General features: G+C 43.1%; 1 protein-coding gene across 5 annotated transcripts in view; it reads right to left on the reverse strand.

Moving 5' to 3' along the window:
* Positions 1–18,886, reverse strand: part of LOC144596838 (aftiphilin-like) — a 50,308-nt gene that overhangs the window by 20,106 nt on the left and 11,316 nt on the right. For 4 of the 5 annotated variants that reach the window (XR_013547655.1, XR_013547654.1, XM_078405683.1 and 1 more), the window contains exons 2-5: positions 14,778–16,671; positions 7,784–7,929; positions 7,340–7,466; positions 1,466–1,522 (exon numbers count right to left, since the gene is read on the reverse strand). Coding sequence is in view for 3 of the 5 variants with exons in the window: in XM_078405682.1 (XP_078261808.1) it covers positions 1,466–1,522; positions 7,340–7,466; positions 7,784–7,929; positions 14,778–16,671 (2,224 nt within the window). In the remaining 2 variants the exon portion in view is untranslated. Of the gene's footprint in view, positions 1–1,465; positions 1,523–7,339; positions 7,467–7,783; positions 7,930–14,777; positions 16,672–16,774; positions 16,866–18,886 lie in introns of those variants that run through there. The other variant, XM_078405684.1, reaches the window with a different exon arrangement.

Genomic DNA, 18,886 nt, shown 5'->3' on the forward strand with positions numbered 1-18,886 from the left:
GTAAAGTTTGTTTTTTCAAGATCAGAGATTGTTTAGCTGCAATAATCTACAACACGTTTAAAAACTTCTGATTTCAATTTATTCACAAAATGCTGGAGTAACTCAGCAGGTCAGGCAGCATCTCGGGAGAGAAGGAATGGGTGACGTTTCGGGTCGAGACCCTTCTTCAGACTGATCAGTCCGAAGAAGGGTCTCGACCCGAAACGTCACCCATTCCTTCTCTCCCGAGATGTTGCCTGACCTGCTGAGTTACTCCAGCATTTTGTGAATAAATCGATTTGTACCAGCATCTGCAGTTATTTTCTTATACTTCTGATTTCAATTCCTGCTTCAGACTTTGGACATTGTGTAATTAAAATGTACAATGGAAATGCAAACAATGTGGCCATTGTAGCCTGTGCATACCTATTTATGAATGCTACATACGCAGATACACAAAGACTGCCATCACAACTGCACACATGGTTTCAATGATACTGAGATTTCCAGTTCCATATTTCACTGCCCACTTGCACATCTGAAGAAGCTGCCGGTTTAGTATCGACATCTATCTACAACTAGAGAACGGTCCTGTGCTACTATCTACCTCATTGGAGACCCGTGGAATATTTTTACACTAAACATTATTCAAGCTATTCCCTTTATCCTGTACCTGTACACTGTGGATGACTTGAATGTAATCATGTACAATCTCTCCACTGACTGGGTAGCAAACAACAGAAGCTTTTCACTGTACCTCAGTACACGTGACAATAAACTGAACTAAGTACCTACAGCCCCACCATCAGCAATAAAATACAATTCACATCAATGTTTGCCGAAATATAGTTGTGTGGCGCGTCAAAAAGCCCGAAATAAAGGCGAGGAGCCAGGTATTTCGGGAGGGATTTATTTTGTGGTGTTCTCTAGACCAGTCAAATCTGCCAGAGAGAGATCGCGTCCCTTATCCCCGTAGCTAAGGGCCTGGACTGGTCCATTCCCGTGCCGAGGGGTTCGGTAGTGGTTTGGCCCGACCCTTGGGAGCCGCCACTGTTGTGTATTTGATGTTCAAGAAGTCAAGATCAAAGTGACACAACACCACGGGTAGTGCAGCGGTAGAGTTGCTGCCTCACAGCGCCAGAGACCCGGGTTTGATCCCGACTACGGGCGCTGCCAGTACGGAGTTTGTACGTTCTCCCCGTGACCTGCACGGGTTTTCTCCGAGATCTTTGGTTTCCTCCCACACTCCAAAGACGTGCAGGTTTGTAGGTTAATTGGCTAGGTGTAAATGTAAATTGTTCCTAGTGTGTGTAGGATAGTATTAATGTGCGGGGATCGCTGGCCGGCGCGGACTTGGCAGGCCGAAGGGCCTGTTTCCGCGTTGTATCTTGAAAACTAAAAAAACCTTAAATAAAACAAGTTTTTGGCTGATGCAGACAAAACTAAAATACGTGCGAGCAAAACATTGTTATAAATTCAAACTTACCAGACCAGATGCATAAGCAGGAACTATAACTGGCTGCTTCCTCTGCCCAGTAAACAACTTTAGAAACAGAGAAAAAAACATTGATATACTTTACAAAGTATTGCACCAAAATAGCACGTTAATTACCGTGAATCTGATGATTTTGATGAGTAAGTCATTTACAAATTCTAAATACGTTCTATGAAACACAGAAGCTAGGTATTTCAGAAATAGAAGCTTGGTTGTATAAAATACCAATTTGCATTAATTAAGAAGCCCTGTCAGATGGGCTTGATGGGTGGTAATTTATTCTCCATTTCCCTCAACTACGTACCAAAAGTTGAAGTGAGAGTCATAGATGGTTACAGCACAGAAACAGGCTCCTTGTCCACCTGGTCCATGATAAACAAGTTGGCATGTTGGGTTAGTGCCTTTAGCCTGCGTTTGGCCCATATCCCTCGAAACTCTTCCTATCCATATATTTAGTTTAGTTTAGTTTAAGATACAGCGTGGAAACAGGCCCTTCGGCCCAATGGATCTGCGCCAACCAGTGATCCCCACATATTAACACTGTCCTATACACACTAGGGACAATTTTTACTTTTACCAAGCCAATTAACCTACAAACCCGCACGTCTTTGGAGTGTTTGAGGAAACCGAAGATCTCGGAGAAAACCCACGCAGGTCACGGGGAGAACGTACAAATAGCATACAGACAGCACCCGTAGTCGGGATCGAACCCGGGTGTCCAGCGCTGCATTCACTGTAAGGCAGCAGCTCTACCACTGCGCCACCTCTTTCCAAATGTCTTTTGAAAGCCGTAATTATATCCACTTCTACGGGATCTTCTGGCAGCTCGATCCAGGTACTGACTACCTTCAGAGTGTAAAAGTTACACCCGAGGTCCCTCTTAAATCTCTCCCCTCTCACTTTAAGCCTGAGCCCTCTAGTTTTGGAATCCTCTACCCTAGGAACAAGTCCGAGTGTTCACTTTATTCATGACTCTCGTGATCTTGTACACCTCAATAAGGTCACCCCTCAGCCTCCAATGCTCTAAAGAAAAAAAGTCCCAGCCTGTCTCCGTGTTACCCTAGCCCGCAAACCCAGGTAACATCCTGGTGACATTTTACCGACTTGTGTCATTATCAAACTTGAGACTTCAGAGTGGCATTCTGAGTTACACATACCTAGAAACTTCAAGGGCATTTCAACTGATTGGTAGCAGACTGTTCTAATGTAATTTGGTTAGGCCACATTTGAAATATCGTGTGCAGTTCTGGTTGCCTCATTACAGGAAGGATGTGGTGGCTTTGGAAAAGGTACACTAGAGATTTACTGGAACGTTGCCTGGATTAGGGGATTTCAGCTGCAAGGAGAGATTGGACACACTTGTGTAGGAAAGAACTGCAGATGCTGGTTTAAACCGAAGGTAGACACAAAATGCTGGAGTAACTCAGCGGGTCAGGCAACATCTCTGGAGAGAAGGAATGGGTGACGTTTTGGGTCGAGACCCTTCTTCAGACTGATGACTTGGACAGACGGGGTTTTTTTTAGAATGCCGGAGGTTGCAGGAACACCTGATAGAAGTATATTAAATTATGAGAGGCACAGATGCGATAGACAGTCAGAACCTTTTCCCCAGGAAAGAAAAGTCAAATACTAGAGGGTATCACTTTAAGGAGAGGGGGGGGGGACAAAGTTTAAAGGAGATGTGTGGGGCAAGTTTTTTTAAAAAACATGTGGTGAGTGCCTAGAATGCATTGCCCAGGGCGATGGTTGAGGCAAATATGATAGAGCTAAAGGAATCAAGGGATATGGGGAGAAAGCAGGAATGGGGTACTGATATTAGATGATCAGCCATGATCATATTGAATGGCAGTGCTGGCTCAAAGGGCCGAATGGCCTACTCCTGCACCTATGTTTCTATGATAGTGGCATTAGAGATTTTTGGATAGGCACATCGATATGCTAGGAATGGAGTGATATAGATCATGCGTAGGTTGATTAGGGGTAGCCTTGGCATCATATATTGTGGGCGGGGGGGGCTGTTCCCGTGCTGTACTGTTCCATGCTCTTTGTTCAGGCAGGTATGAGAGCACTCTCAAAGAACGAGATGATTGTTCTCTCGCTGTTGGAACTGGAACATTGCTGCTGCAGAATGACTCATGTGAATGAAGACAGTGAACAAAGGACCAGGTGAAATGCAACTGCCTGAACAGCAGCAGCTCCACACACACAACTCATTTGCCTTTGTTCAACATATGTTACAGTACCCTGCATAATGTTTGGGACAAAGACCCATCATTTATTTATTTGCCTCTGTACTCCACAATTTGAGATTTGTAATAGAAAAAAAAGGTTTACTTTTAGAACCTTTTTTAAACAAAGGCACAACATGCGCAATGCGCCAATCTTCCGGCACCATCCCTGTTTCTAATGACGTTTGAAATATTTCCGTCATAGCCCCTGCTATTTCTGCACTAACTTCCCTCAATGTCCTAGGGAATATCCTATCAGGACCTGGAGACTTATCCACTTTTATATTCTTCAAAAGTGTCCGTACCTCCTCTTCTTTAATCCTCCTAATTTCCATCACTACTCTACTTGTTTCGCTTACCTCACATAATTCAATATCCTTCTCCTCGGTAAATACCGAAGAAAAGAAATTGTTTAATATCTCCCCCATTTCTTCCGGCTCAGCACATAGCTGTCCACTCTGACTCTCTAATGGACCAATTTTATCCCTCACTATCCTTTTGCTATTGACATATCTGTAGAACCCCTTGGGGTTTACTTTTACATTACTTGCCAAAGCAGCCTCATATCTTTTTTTCGCTTTTCTAATTTCCTTTTTAACATTCCTTTTACATTCTTTATATTCCTCAAAAACCTCATTTACTCCCTGCCGCTTATATTTATTGTATATCTCCCTCTTTTTCCGAACCAAGTGTCCAATTTCCCTGGAAAACCACGGCTCTTTCAAATTATTATTCTTTCCTTTCCACCGAACAGGGACATAAAGACTCTGTACTCTCAAAATTTCACCTTTAAATATCCTCCATTTCTCTATTATATCCTTTTCATAAAACAACAATTTCCATTTCACTCCTTTTAAATCCTTTCTCATCTCCTCAAAATTAGCCTTTCTCCAATCCAAAATCTCAACCCTTGGTCCAGATTTGACCTTCTCCATAATGATATTGAAACTAATGGCATTATGATCACTAGACCCAAAGTGCTCCTCAACACATACCTCCGTCACCTGACCCATCTCATTTCCTAACAGGAGGTCCAACACTGCCTCTTCTCTGGTAGGCACCTCTACGTATTGCTGCAAAAAACTATCCTGCACACATTTTACAAACTCCAAACCATCCAGCCCTTTAACAGAATGTGATTCCCAGTCTATATACGGAAAATTGAAATCACCCACAATCACCACTCTGTGCTTACTACTAATATCTGCTATCTCCTTACATATTTGCTCTTCCAATTCTCGTTCCCTATTTGGCGGTCTATAATACACCCCTATAAGTGTTGCTAAACCTTTCTCATTTCTGAGTTCCACCCAAACAGCCTCCTTAATCGAGCCTTCTAGTCTGTCCTGCCAAAGCACTGCTGTGATATCCTCCCTGACAAGCAATGCAACACCCCCACCTCTTGCCCCTCCGATTCTATCACATCTGAAACAATGAAATCCTGGAATATTTAATTGCCAATCGCAACCCTCCTGCAACCATGTTTCACTGATCGCCACAACATCATACTTCCAGATGTCAATCCAGGCTAAGCTCATCCACCTTTCTTACAATGCTCCTAGCATTAAAATATAGACGTTTAAGGGACCCATCATTTCTTATTCTCAGTTTATTTCTTTTCCCTTCTTTCTCTCCTACATATTGGGTCTGAGTGTTTCCCTTTTCTGCCTCCTGCCTCACACACTGCCTATTAGCTATCTGTGTTTGAGTCCCTCCCCCCAACCGTACTAGTTTAAAGTCTCCGCAGTTATTTTAGCAAATCTCCCCGCCAGGATATTGGTTCCCCTCGGGTTCAGATGCAACCCGTCCTTTCTGTACAGGTCATACCTCCCCCAGAAGAGGTCCCAATGATCCAGAAACTTGAAACCCTGCTCCCCGCACCAGTTCCTCAGCCACGCATTTATCCTCCACCTCACTCCATTCCTATTCTCACTATCGCGTGGCACAGGCAGTAAGCCTGAGATTATTACCTTGGAAGTCCTTTTTTTTAAACTCTCTTCCTAGCCCCCTGAATTCTCCTTTCAGGACCTCTTCCCTTATCCTACCTACATTGTTGGTACCTATATGCACCACGACCTCTGGCTCCCCTCCCTCCCCTTTCAGGATATCCTGGACACGCTCAGACACATCCCGGACACCGGCACCAGGGAGGCAAACCACCATCCGGGTCTCCCGACTGCGTCCACAGAAACGCCTATCTGACCCCCTCACTATAGAGTCCCCTATTACTACTGCTCTCCTCTTCCTTTCCCTACCCTTCTGAGCAACAGGGCCGGACTCCTTGCCAGAGGCCCGGGCACCGTCGCTGCCCCCAGGTAGGCTGTCCCCCCCAACAGTACTTAAACAGGAGTACTTATTTCCAAGGGGTACAGCCACCGGGGTACTCCCTAGTCCCTGCCTCTGTTCCTTGCCCCCCCTAACAGTGACCCACTTGTCTACCTCCCGTGGTCTAGGAGTGACCACCTCCCTGTAACTCCTATCTATAACCTCCTCACTCTCCCTGATCAGACGGAGGTCATCAATCTGCCGCTCCAGGTTCCTAATACGGTCCCTTAGGAGCCCCATCTCGTCACACCTGGCGCAGATGTGGATGTCTGGAAGACTATCAGACTCCCAGATTCCCCACATCTGACACCCAGAACAAAAAACTGCCCTGGCAGTCATACTCTCCAAACAAGGCCCCGCGCTCAGTTACTAAACCTACCGCCCGGCCGCTACTCCAACCGCTCCAACCGCCCACCCAAAAGAACTGAGTGATCTCCTGGGAGAGGCGAAAAACCGGATAAAAAACCCAGGCCAATTTGGGAAAAAATCCGGGAAATTCCTCTCCGACCCCAAGCTAGGCGATCGAAACTAGTCCGGGAGATCACACAGGTCTTACTCCTTACTATCCCCACACAATCCCCACACACTACTTCCCAAGCAACACAGCTTGGTGCTTCTGCTGCTGCTTGCTGCTGCTGCTACTGCTGCTTGCTGCTGCTGCTGATTGCTGCTGCTGCTGCTGCTACTGCTGATTGCTGCTGCTGCTGCTTGCTACTGCTGATTGCTGCTGCTGCTGCTGCTGCTGCTGCTGCTGCTGCTGCTGCTGCTGCTGCTGCTGCTGCTGCTGCTACTGCTGCTGCTACTACTGCTGATTGCTGCTGATTTCATTGGCACAACTTTGGTCCTCATGTTGATAAACAGCAATAAAAGTTTTCAAAGGTGATGGAAAGACTGGAGGAAAGACTAGGTGCTGAGAGCTCTCTTATACCTGCATTAAGGAGGCAATTAAACACACCTGAGTAATTACAAACACCTGTGAAGCCATGTGTCCCAAACATTATGGTGCCCTGAAATGGGGGGGATTATGTATACACAACTGTAATTTCTACATGGTGAAACCAAAATGTATAAAAATACCCTTTCATAAAATCTGACAATGTGCACTTTAATCACATATGATTTTTTTCTATTACAAATCTCAAATTGTGGAGTACGGAGGCAAATAAATAAATGATGGGTCTTTGTCCCAAACATCATGGCACTGTATTTGTCTGCACCAGAAAGAACAATAGGTTCTATTCAACCCATAACACAGGCCATGCACAACACAGTGAACTGGCACCCCCCCCCCCACACACAGATCAGCACTTACTATGTTTCGGGTATCAATTCCCAAGGAGATAAGCAGCTTTTTGTTGCTATGGGAACCACCCCACTGGTACCTCAGGCCATGAGCATCTTCCACATCCTGCAGCTCAGTCCACACGGCCAATAACTCCCTAGACAACCAGAAGCAAGCAGAGCACTCTTCACAATAACACATCACTCAACATATTAACTATTGCTTTGCTTAAATACATTTGTAAATAGATTTCTTCCATAGCGTCCAATTTTACACAATTCAAAACAGTGGGGGGTTTTTTTGTTATATTACAGAGCAAATTAATAATTTGTGATGTCACGTACAATTCTGAAACAATCAGCTAAATCTCAACAATACAATGAATCACTTTCAAGACACACTTGAGATGATAATCTCCTTTTCATGACAGAGATGAGTGTAATTCTCTGCCTCGCGTTCTGTGCGCAGCCTTACCCGTTGCTTGGCTTGACCTGCTCGCTGTTCCCAAATCCAGTCAGCAGAACCTGTCTCAGAGAAGAGACTTCTTCATTTATCTCTAGCACTGGCATTGAAGGAAAACACGTTTGGAATATTCGACCCAGGCGGTTTAGCAGATGCACCTTTATTAAACAGGCAACAGCAAACAACAGTTTTAATTATTTGTTTCAGTTCTAACTACGATGAAACAAAATGACTGAATTTAATGAAAACAAGTGCCATAGCTGACACAGAACCAAAGCTTTATTGGGGCGTTACTGTGGCACGCAGGTGCAAGTTTGCTCACACTTTGTTCCATTCCAATGAAGTCTATCCCCTACTCAGTATCCCCTCTACCAGGAGTGCTGGGACAATTCCAACAGGTGGAGAGAGGCTGAACTACAATGTCTCTGCATCTCTGGTCAACAATAACGTACGGCACATACAAGTAGTCAAGGAAGGGAGCACCAACTGATGAGATGTTTTCAAGAACCCAAAAAGTAACCAAGCATTGAAACCATCTGCAGAACCCGTGTCAGCATGCTCCACCAGCACGATCAAAAGATGCCTTTGCCTCCATTTCCAACTCCATGCCAACAAGACCAAGACCGCTTGCATGCATTGGGCAGAGAAGCAGCAACAGTCATGCTGTGGAAAGATGCCATCCCAGGAACAAGTTCAACAAGAGAGAATCTAACCAATTACCCTAACTCCACCATAATCAGTCTGAAGAACAGTCCCAATCTGAAACTGAAATATCCATGTCCTCCACTGACCCGCTGAGTTACTCCAGCACTTTGTGTCTTTATTTTAAACCATTGAGGTACAATTCATTATCATGCAGGATTCACTGACCAGAAATTCAACTGAACAAATGACGCAATGTGGGTACAAGAGCAGACCAACGGCATCCTGCAGCAAACAGGTGAGCTCCTGGCATCACAAATAATTCACAAACTGCCAAAAATGCAAGTACAGTGATTAAATACTCTCCCTTTGCTTGAGCGAGTTCAGTTCCAAAATTCAAGTTTGACACCAAGATAAATGTTTAAATTCAGTAAAGCTTAAATCTGTTTTGAGTTTGCTGTCTGTTAATAATTCAGTAATAATGGAAAAGTAATCTTGCCGTTCAACAATAAGGGTCAGAAAACAAAGAGGACACAGATGTACACTAAGCTGCTCTAGCGACTAAAAGCATCAAGTAGTTTCCAGATATATTCCAGTCATCAACACGAAAAGCTGTTGCAATCAATAATGTGCACGACGTAGATCACAAATTCTGGCTCTGCGACATATGAATCAAGTTTCATTCACTTTTGAGATCAGATGAACTAGGTTATTAACGTGCATGGCAATGTATAGACAGCCTCGTGTTTTATTGCAGAACAAGGACCTTCTCCATTTGATCAGGATCTTTCAAGGCATTCAAGGGACACTACAGCACTGAAAATAACAATATATCGGATCTTCTCATGGTGAGCTAGGACAAACACTTCCTAGGTCAGGAGTGTCCAAATATTTTGGTTAACTGATGAAAATTCACATGATGCATAACCATAGAAACATAGAAAATAGATGCAGGAGGCCATTCGGCCCGTCGAGCCAGCACCGCCATTCATTGTGATCATGGCTGATCGTCGCCAATCAATAACCCGTGCCTGCCTTCTCCCCATATCCCTTGATTCCACTAGCCCCTAGAGCTCTATCTAACTCTCTCTTAAATCCATCCAGTGATTTGGCCTCCACTGCCCTCTGTGGCAGAGAATTCCACAAATTCACAACTCTCTGGTGAAAAAGTTTTTTCTCACCTCAGTTTTAAATGGCCTCCCCTTTATTCCAAGACTGTGGCCCCTGGTTCTGGACTCCCCCAACATTGGGAACATTTTTCCTGCATCTAGCTTGTCCAGTCCTTTTATAATTTTATATGTTTCTATAAGATCCCCTCTCATCTAAACTCCAGTGAATACAAGCCCAGTCTTTTAAAATCTTTCCTCATATGTCAGCCCCGCCATCCCAGGGATCAATCTCGTGAACCTACGCTGCACTGCCTCAATTACAAGGATGTCCTTCCTCAAATTAGGAGACCAAAACTGTACACAATACTCCAGATGTGGTCTTACCAGGGCCCTATACAACTGCAGAAAAACCTCTTTACTCCTATACTGAAATCCTCTTGTTACGAAGGCCAACATTCCATTAGCTTTCTTCACTGCCTGCTGTACCTGCACGCCAACTTTCAGTGACTGGTGTACAAGGACACCCAGGTCTCGCTGCACCTCCCCCTTACCTAACCTAACTCCATTGAGATACTAATCTGCCTCCTTGTTTTTGCCGCCAAAGTGGATAACCTCACATTTATCTACATTATACTGCATCTGCCACACATCTGCCCACTCAATGAACCTGTCCAGGTCACTCTGCAACCTCCTAACATCCTCTTCACAGTTTACACTGCCACCCAGCTTTGTGTCATCCGCAAACTTGCTAGTATTGCTTCTAATTCCCTCTTCCAAATCATTAATATATATGGTAAACAGTTGCGGCTCCAACACCGAGCCTTGCGGCACTCCACACGCCACTGCCTGCCATTCTGAAAAGGACCTGTTTACTCCTACTCTTTGCTTCCTGTCTGCCAACCAATTCTCTATTCATGTCAACACCCTACGCCCAATACCATGTGCTCTAATTTTAGTCACCAATCTCCCATGCAGGACCTTATCAAAGGCTTTTTGAAAGTCTAGATACACTACATCCACTGGCTCCCCTTCATCTATTTTACTTGTCACATCCTCAAAATATTCCAGAAGATTAGTCAAGCATGATTTCACTTTCATAAATCCATGCTGACTTGGACTTATCCTTTTACTGCTATTCAAATGCACCGTTATTACCTCTTTAATAATTGACTCCAGCATCTTTCCCACCACCGAAGTCAGGTTAACTGGTCTGGAATTCCGTTTTCTCTCTCGCTCCTTTCTTGAAAAGTGGGATAACATTAGCTATCCTCCAATCCACAGGAACTGATCCTGAATCTATTGAACATTGGAAAATGATCACCAATGCGTCCACTATTTCTAGAGCCACCGCCCTAACCAAATGTATATCAACTTGCAATATTTCTCAAATTACAAAAAGTACACTTCAGAAGCAAAATTCTTATTGTAAGCCAGTCATGAATGACAATCTAAATCTGTTCATTTAAGAAATGTTTGACCTGGTCAAATCTCACTAGCTGCAAGGACAAATAGAGGGTTTCAAGTCAGTCTGCAAAGTGTGTCAAAGTGTACAGAACAAGCTCTCCACTCTGTGAGCCAGGTTTTGTTTGAGACATGAAGTCCCAAGTGCAGTCGATTTAAATGCAAACACGATCACAGTATTATTCAAAGCAGGTGCTCCCATATCCTGGACAATGATTACACCATAAGTGTAAACAGACAAAATAGTACCAAGCTGTGGTTCACTGGACAGGAACATTGAACACAATTTCTGCAAAATCGCATCCACAGCTTTGGGGACAAACATTTTGATGCATTAGGTGCACCAAGTACAAAGTTCAGCATGAAAGTAGAACTGGGCAGGAAGGTTGCTCTTCATACAGACAGGGATGAGCAACTTATAATAGTGTAAATGATACCAAGACACAGAGGGAACTACTGTAGTAAATTAACAGCAAATCAAGCCTTGAATAGCAGTTGAAGAACGTCATGTTCACAGAGTACGAGGGGTTGAAGTGGGGATATGGGGAGATTAGGGGCAAAGGGAGTGGGAGAGCAAGAGGCTTTTAGACAGGCACATGAATAGCCAGCGAATGGAGGGATACGGATCATATGCAGGCAAATGTGTTTATCTTGGCAACAATCATGTTGGACACAGTCACCATGGGCCCAAGAGCCTGTTCCTGTGCTGCACTGTTCTATGTTCCAAAACATGGAATATAAGAAGGCATAACTAAAGAGACTTGACAGGATAGGAAACTAAAATAAACAATGTAGTAAAGAGTGCTAATACAGATGATAAGCCTGGCACAAAATGCTGGAGTAAGTCAGCAGGACATGCAGCATCTCTGGAGAGAAGGAACGGATGACTTTTCGGGTCAAGACCCTTCTTCAGACTTGGGTCAGACTGGCAACTAAAAACATGCAAATGAACATGAAAGACAAAAGCCTGACTGCTCAGCCATCGTTAGGATATCTGTATCCTGGTAAATGCAGGCAATAGCATAAACAAATATTCACCAGACGCATTACAATGATACAAATACATCTTTTACGCATTAACAGCAGCATCAAGAGTACAAAGGGGAGCAACCGTAGGGAGCACTATCAACCCAACATGATAAATTGGAATCAGCAAGATAGCATTTCAAAGCTCAACACATCAATTAAAATCACATTTTCCAATGAAAGCTGCCAAATGATTGCCAGCATTTCTAATCTAACTGAACCACTGCCTTCCGTTAGACTTAGGTTAAAAGCAAAAGTTAAAGGAACAACAAAAGTTCAAGGAAGCAGTTAACGTAAGCTAGAATTGAGTAAATAAAAAAAGCCAATAGCTCCATGGGTGCAGAAAAAGCAGTGGAATTTTTAAAAATAGCCAATTATCCCAAACAAACCAACAGGGAGAAAAAATACTAAGCTAGCAAACTATGCAAATTAACTGGAAAGAGATTTCTCATCCAAACACAAGTTTTAAGCTATGTCATTTAGCATAGATAAGGTCGATAATCAGAACCTTCTACCCCAGGGTGAAAATGTCAAATACCAGAGGGCATAGCTTTAAGGTGAGAGGGACAAAGTTTAAAGAAGATGCACTTTGGGGCAAGTTTTATTTTCTTTATTCCACAGTGGCAGGTGCCAAGATCATACTAGTGGTGGAGGATGATGCAGTAATGGTATCAGAGGCTTTTAGATAAGTCTATGAGTGGAGGGATATGTGCAGGCAGTACTGATTAGTTTAATTTGGCATGATGGTCGGCATGGACATGATGGACCTAGTCTGTTTCTGTGGTAATGTTCTAACTGTAGCCATGTCTACCGCTTTCTCTGTTGACCTCATCGCATACCAATACCGCGTTTCAAAGTTATCCCTCCAATCACCTTTAAAGCAATCGCCTCTCACCCTCCTCCTACCTGGGAAGATTCACTTTATCCATGCCCCCCCCGATTTTACACACCTCCTTAAGGTCAACCCTCAGTCTCCTGCACTCTAAAGAAAAAGCCACAGCATATAGTTTCTCCTTTTAACTCAAGTTCAAGTCCTCCAGTTCCAGTAACATCCTTATGAATCTTTACTTGCTTTAACAACATCTTTCCTGTTTGCCTGTCAACCAGAACTGCACACAATACTCGAAATGTTATCTTACTAACATGACATCCCCACTTTTGTATGAACTTTAGGAATGGAGATGGCTGACATGCCCAAACAACGGCAATGGTGCTGAAGTGGAGCTGTTCGAGAGCATCAATAACCTTGCTGATATGGAGGAGAGGTTGATGTCTTTGACACCATGTTACTAAGCATCCTAACTCCTTCCCGTACCCTGCATTTTTATTGTTCGAGAGCCCGCCCGCTGTGATAGTGACATCTGCAAATTATAAGTGGAGTTGGAGTAGAATTTGGTCAGACGGTTGTGAGTGTATAGGGAGCAGAGCAAGGGGCTGAGAAAGCATCTGTGCATACACCACACACACACGTGGAGAACTATTGTGGAGGATCATTTGTCACCTATGCTCACTGACTCGAGTCTAAGGCTCAGGATGTTGAGGATCCAGTGGCAGATGGTGGTTGCTGGAGACTCAGTGGGTCAGGCAGCAATCTCACGAGGCAATCAATCTCTATTCTCAAAGAGTGTACAGAAATGTTTTTCAATATATTACTGGCCAATAACCAAGTTGCACCTTTATGTGGCTATTTGTGACATTTGTAATGTTGTAACCCCAAGGTAAGATCACCATGTGGAAGAGGGCTCTGCCCGAGCCAGCTGCCTGCCCCTTTTCCGGGGTTATGTCCGCGCCCGGGTGGTGTTGGGGGGGGACTATGCACTACCCACGGGCACGCTGGGGGATTTCCAGACCGCTGGGCACCGCGGGGGCTTGGATGCATCCTGGACAAGGATTGTAACATAGTTGTATAGTAGTTCATTTTGTATATTTGTTTGTCTTGTATCACGGCGGTGGGTTCTGTTTTGTTTTATTGTATTGTAAATATTATTTTTAATAATTAAATAATATTTTTGATTAAAAAAAGGTAAGATCACAAAATACCAAATCACCATACACTGAAAACTAGATATTCCCATTTACTTAAATAACAATTTATATCAAATGGAATACGTTCAAAACACGAATTATATTGGCTGTTTACAGCTTAAAATACAGAAGTTTCACAATTTAATGTACAGATATAATATACTCGTGCGCCACTACAAGACTCCACTCAAAAACACAGCTTTGTATTCACAATTCCCAGATAATGATTGCTTAAACCACAACCAATAGAAGCCTACCACTTTCCAATAAGACTCCAGCCAAAACTAACACATGGTCACGTCTTAAGCTAAGACTGTCCATTATCAAACATAAGTATCAAGTCAGGTAGAAAACAAAACTTTGAATCTTTGGGACAAATTGCTTGCTTACCCTCTCATATTCAATAGTACAAGAGAAGATGAAAACTAATTAATATATTAATATTTTTATGGTGAGAAAAACACCAAGTTCTGCTAGAACTCAGCAGGTCAAGCAGCATCTGTGGAGAGAATGAACATAAGTTTCAGATTGGGACCCTTCTTCTGACCTGCCATCTGTCCGTTGCCTACCCAGGTGCTGCCTGACCGCTGAGTTCCTCCAGCACCTTGTTTTTTGTTCAAGATTCCAGCTTCTGCAACATCTTGTATCTCAATATTCCTCAGGTACATGGCTTAAAGCTTTGAAACAAGAGACCAGATTAATTTGCATTTAAAGTAACAATATATAATTTGAGCAACACTTACTTGTGTCAAGGTTACATCACATGAAGTTGTACTCTTAATTCTCCCTATTTCATCAATGGGCTGAAAGGAGGCAGGGTCCACCATGCCCGTCAACTCTGTGTTACAACTTAGGGCAGGTTCAGTCCTGCTGCATTCACTCATTTCCTCTTTACATTCAGAAGACTGCGCTTCTCCAAAGGCTGCCCATGATGTACTTTCAGACGCTGACTCCCCAAAGGCATTCCACTCAGCTTGCCCACCACCTGAAAAGCCTTCGTCGTTATGGAATCCCGTAAATTCAGAACCGTTTTTAGCTACAGTGGACCCAAATTCTCCAAAATCTTCATCGGCCTTTGTAAATGTGTCGGCAGCTCCGTGTTCCTCTAATCCTACATCAGCTGCAGACAGAGCTTTCTTTTCTGTAGGACATTGTGGAAAATTAGCAAATGTTGATGCGCTGTCATTGCTTGTGGTACCAAAGTCACCAAAGTCATCTTCCTGAAATGTAGCAAATTCTTCAGCTGGCGAGTTTGAACCACTCCTGTTGTCAGAGTCTCCAGGTTGCACATCAGTATTCAACACTGACCCAAACACAGAAACTTCACCATCGACTGAACCTCTTCTAGAAATTCTAAAATCATCAGACACATTTTCTTTTGTCCTTTCTGTTTTAGCTGCCGGAAGCTCTTCAATTACTACGTTGTCTTGTCCAGCTACTAATTCATTATGTGCAATACTGTGTGTAACTATTTCAAGCGTTTCTTCATTAAGGTTACATGTTTCCAAATCTGACTCGTGTTTTTTCTGTACTGCAGGAGAAGCTTCTGATTGCACCGTGGTAGTGGTTTCTTTTACTGTGCCCAAAGATTCACAAGATGCCCGCCGAGTATTTTGATCTCTGCTTTCGAAGTATTCCATTGATTCTGAGGAGCTCTGAATGCCATTGGAAATGTCGATATTGTCTGTAGTACTAAGTTCAGAGGGGTGGCATTGGGTGTGGTCTACTTCATTTGCATCTTTCTCATTTTTACACTCCGATGTAGCAAATGCACCTTTAATTTGTTCTTCCACAACTTTAGGTTCATCACGACTGACAGCAAGGTCCAAACCGGCCTCAACAGCTGGCAGATTCCCTAAAGTTGACTCATTGCCAGAATTATACTCCGTTATCAGTGGTACTGTTCCTATGGTTGGTAAAGACATATCTGTTTTTTCTTCTTTTAAAGTAGCAGACATTTCAATGTTAGAAAATGCAGTAAAGTCTTCAACTAGACCAGGCTTCAGGTCTGAAGGGAGCTCAGAAAAGTGAATAGCCTTTTGGTCATTTGTGGCAACCATATTTTCTATTCCCTGAGAATGCTCAGAATCCATTGTGGAGTACCCATTTGTGAGAACTTCTGGGTTGGTCTTGCCACCATTGTAACACTCTTCTTGCTCTTCCTGTTTCAAATCTACTGCATTGACATTGACGTTCTTGACCAAAATGGCAGGTTGTGCAGTTACTTCTGTTTGTTTTATGGATTCTGTTGTTGTACATTCAAAAACATTCTTCGATTTGGACTGGGTTGCATCTTTATCAGCAATTCTAGCCATGTCATTTGGCATAGGCTTTGAGAAGTCTGAAAGAATGTCTTTGCCCTCACAGGCACCAGCTAAATGAAAGTCAGCAAACACGTGTGGATCGCTGGAGTACTCGTGGCCAGGCACAAAATGGTTCTGGGACATGAAGTTTTCATGGGGATCTTCCAAATCAAAGTCATTATACCCAAGGGTGGATGTGCCAACTCCCGAGAAGCCACCAAATTCACCAAACTCATCCTCATCAAATTCAGTCCCATCATCTAATGGTGGCGGTGAAGAAGAATACATTCTAATAACATCCGGTTCCATGGCCCTTCCTCCTAGCTTGTTAAACCTAGAGAGAAGAATAGAGATTAACTCAGGAACCCCAGAACTCAGAAATTCACATTGCTGGTAAAATTAGCCAATGATCATTGCTAATCATGTCAACAACAAACCTTGTGAGCACACTGTAATAAAGAACTTCAATTGCATGTAATAAATGTCCCTCACCAGGCTCGGATGAATTAAGTCATTTTCAGGGGTCCCGACCCGAAACATCGCCTATACCCTTTCCCTGGGGATGCTGCCTGACCCACATGAGTTACACCAGCTTTGTGTGTCTATCTTTGAAGTCATTTTCAACTTGCATTTAACAACTGACACGGTGGCGCAGCGGTAGAGTTGCTGCCTCACAGCGAATGCAGCGCCGGAGACTCGGGTTCGATCCCGACTACGGGCGCCGTCTGTACGGAGTTTGTACGTTCTCCCTGTGACCTGCGTGGGTTTTCTCCGAGATCTTCGGTTTCCTCCCACACTCCAAAGACTTACAGGTATGTCGGTTAATTGGCTGGGCAAATGTAAAAATTGTCCCTAGTGTGTAGGATAGTGTTAATGTGCGGGGATCGCTGGGCGGCACGGACCCGGTGGGCCGAAGGGTCTGTTTTCGCGCTGTATCTCTAAATCTAAAAATCTAAAATCCACAACCACTTAAAAATGTGACTATTTTCAACCCTTATAGTTGATGATAATTTAAAAAATCCTTATGAAAGAGGCGCCATCCACGTTGCTGTACAAGCACACTTACATGATACACGTAGCTAAGTGAAAGGAATATGGCAGATGGCCCAAGACATGCGTTTTGAGTCATTAATTTCTAATAATATTTTGAACTCTTGCAATGTAATGCGCATAGTATGTTAACAGCAAAAATAATCAAATTAAAATGAAAGACCATATGAAAACTTGGACAAATTCTGTTTATAAATGTAGAAATCTCGAAGATTCAGCCAACTAGACCAATGAGGCAAATTAAAATCATAGATTTAATTCTGCAGCTTCATTGGTTTGGAGTTGCTGTTTCAAACCAAGATGTTTAGATGGAGAATCTTGTTTAAAAAAACATTATCTTATGGGTGAAGCCCCACATTGGTCCATCTTGCTGCACAAGCAGTTACAACTGATACAGGTAGCAGCATTTATGGGAACTGTCTGCAAGGTCAGTCACTTCCAACATAGATTTTCCGCTAATAGAATAATTAAAAATGTTAGATTAGAAATTGGTTGATTGTCATATACACCAGGGTGCAATGAAATTCTTTGTTCCTTGTGTTTATCAGCTAATCTATAGTTTTTAATTATTTGAACAAAATTCTGACAAATGATTCTGAAATACAATCAGAGGTCAACAACATATTGACCCTTGGTTGCAGGAAGATATCCATTAGCAAGACTGGAGCCAAGGTTCAACAAAGCTGTACAGCCTCAAAATTAATTTCATGAAACCTTAAGTATTTCGTGCATTGAAACTTAAGAATCCACTTTATCTTTTAACTAGCAGCAAGTAAAATATCGTAAATAAAACATTGGTCAATGGGTAAAAATGTTTATCATGGAGCATGTTAAATTCCACCTACAATACTTTCTGAAATGAAAATGTTGGAAACGCTCATTCAAGCACATCTGTAGAAAGAGAATGTGTAGGAAGGACATGCAGGTGCTGGTTTGAACTGAAGATAAACACAAAGTGCTGGAGTAACTCAGTGGGACAGGCAGCATCTGTGGAGAGAAGGAATGGGTGACGTTCCGGGTTGAGACCCTTCTTCAGACTGAACTCTATATAGTTACTCAATATGAATATAACTCAATATTGATACCACTGGGCTGTAAGCTGCCCAAGTGAAATACAATATACTGTTCCTCCAATTTGCGTTTAGCCTCACTCTGACATTGACAAATGGCCTGTTTCCTTTATTCGTTACTTTTTTGCATATCTTTCATTCATTGTTCTGTACATCTTTCAACATCATCGTCTTTCTCTCTTGTTTCCCTTTCGCGTGAATTTCAGTCTGAAGAAGGGTCTCGACCCAAAATGTCACCGATTCCTTCTCTCCAGAGATGTTGCCACTGTCCCATTGGGTTACTCCAGCTTTTTGTGTCTACCTTCTGTAGAAAGAGAATCACAGCTATCATTTCAGGTCAAAAACATTGGTTTGAATCAAAAAAGAGAAAAGTTAGTTTTAAGTTGCAGAGAGGGTGGAAGGGCAAAGGGGACATGCACAATACCTTCC

The sequence above is a fragment of the Rhinoraja longicauda genome, chromosome 9 (assembly GCF_053455715.1).
Source record: "Rhinoraja longicauda isolate Sanriku21f chromosome 9, sRhiLon1.1, whole genome shotgun sequence".
Classification (NCBI taxonomy): domain Eukaryota; kingdom Metazoa; phylum Chordata; class Chondrichthyes; order Rajiformes; family Arhynchobatidae; genus Rhinoraja; species Rhinoraja longicauda.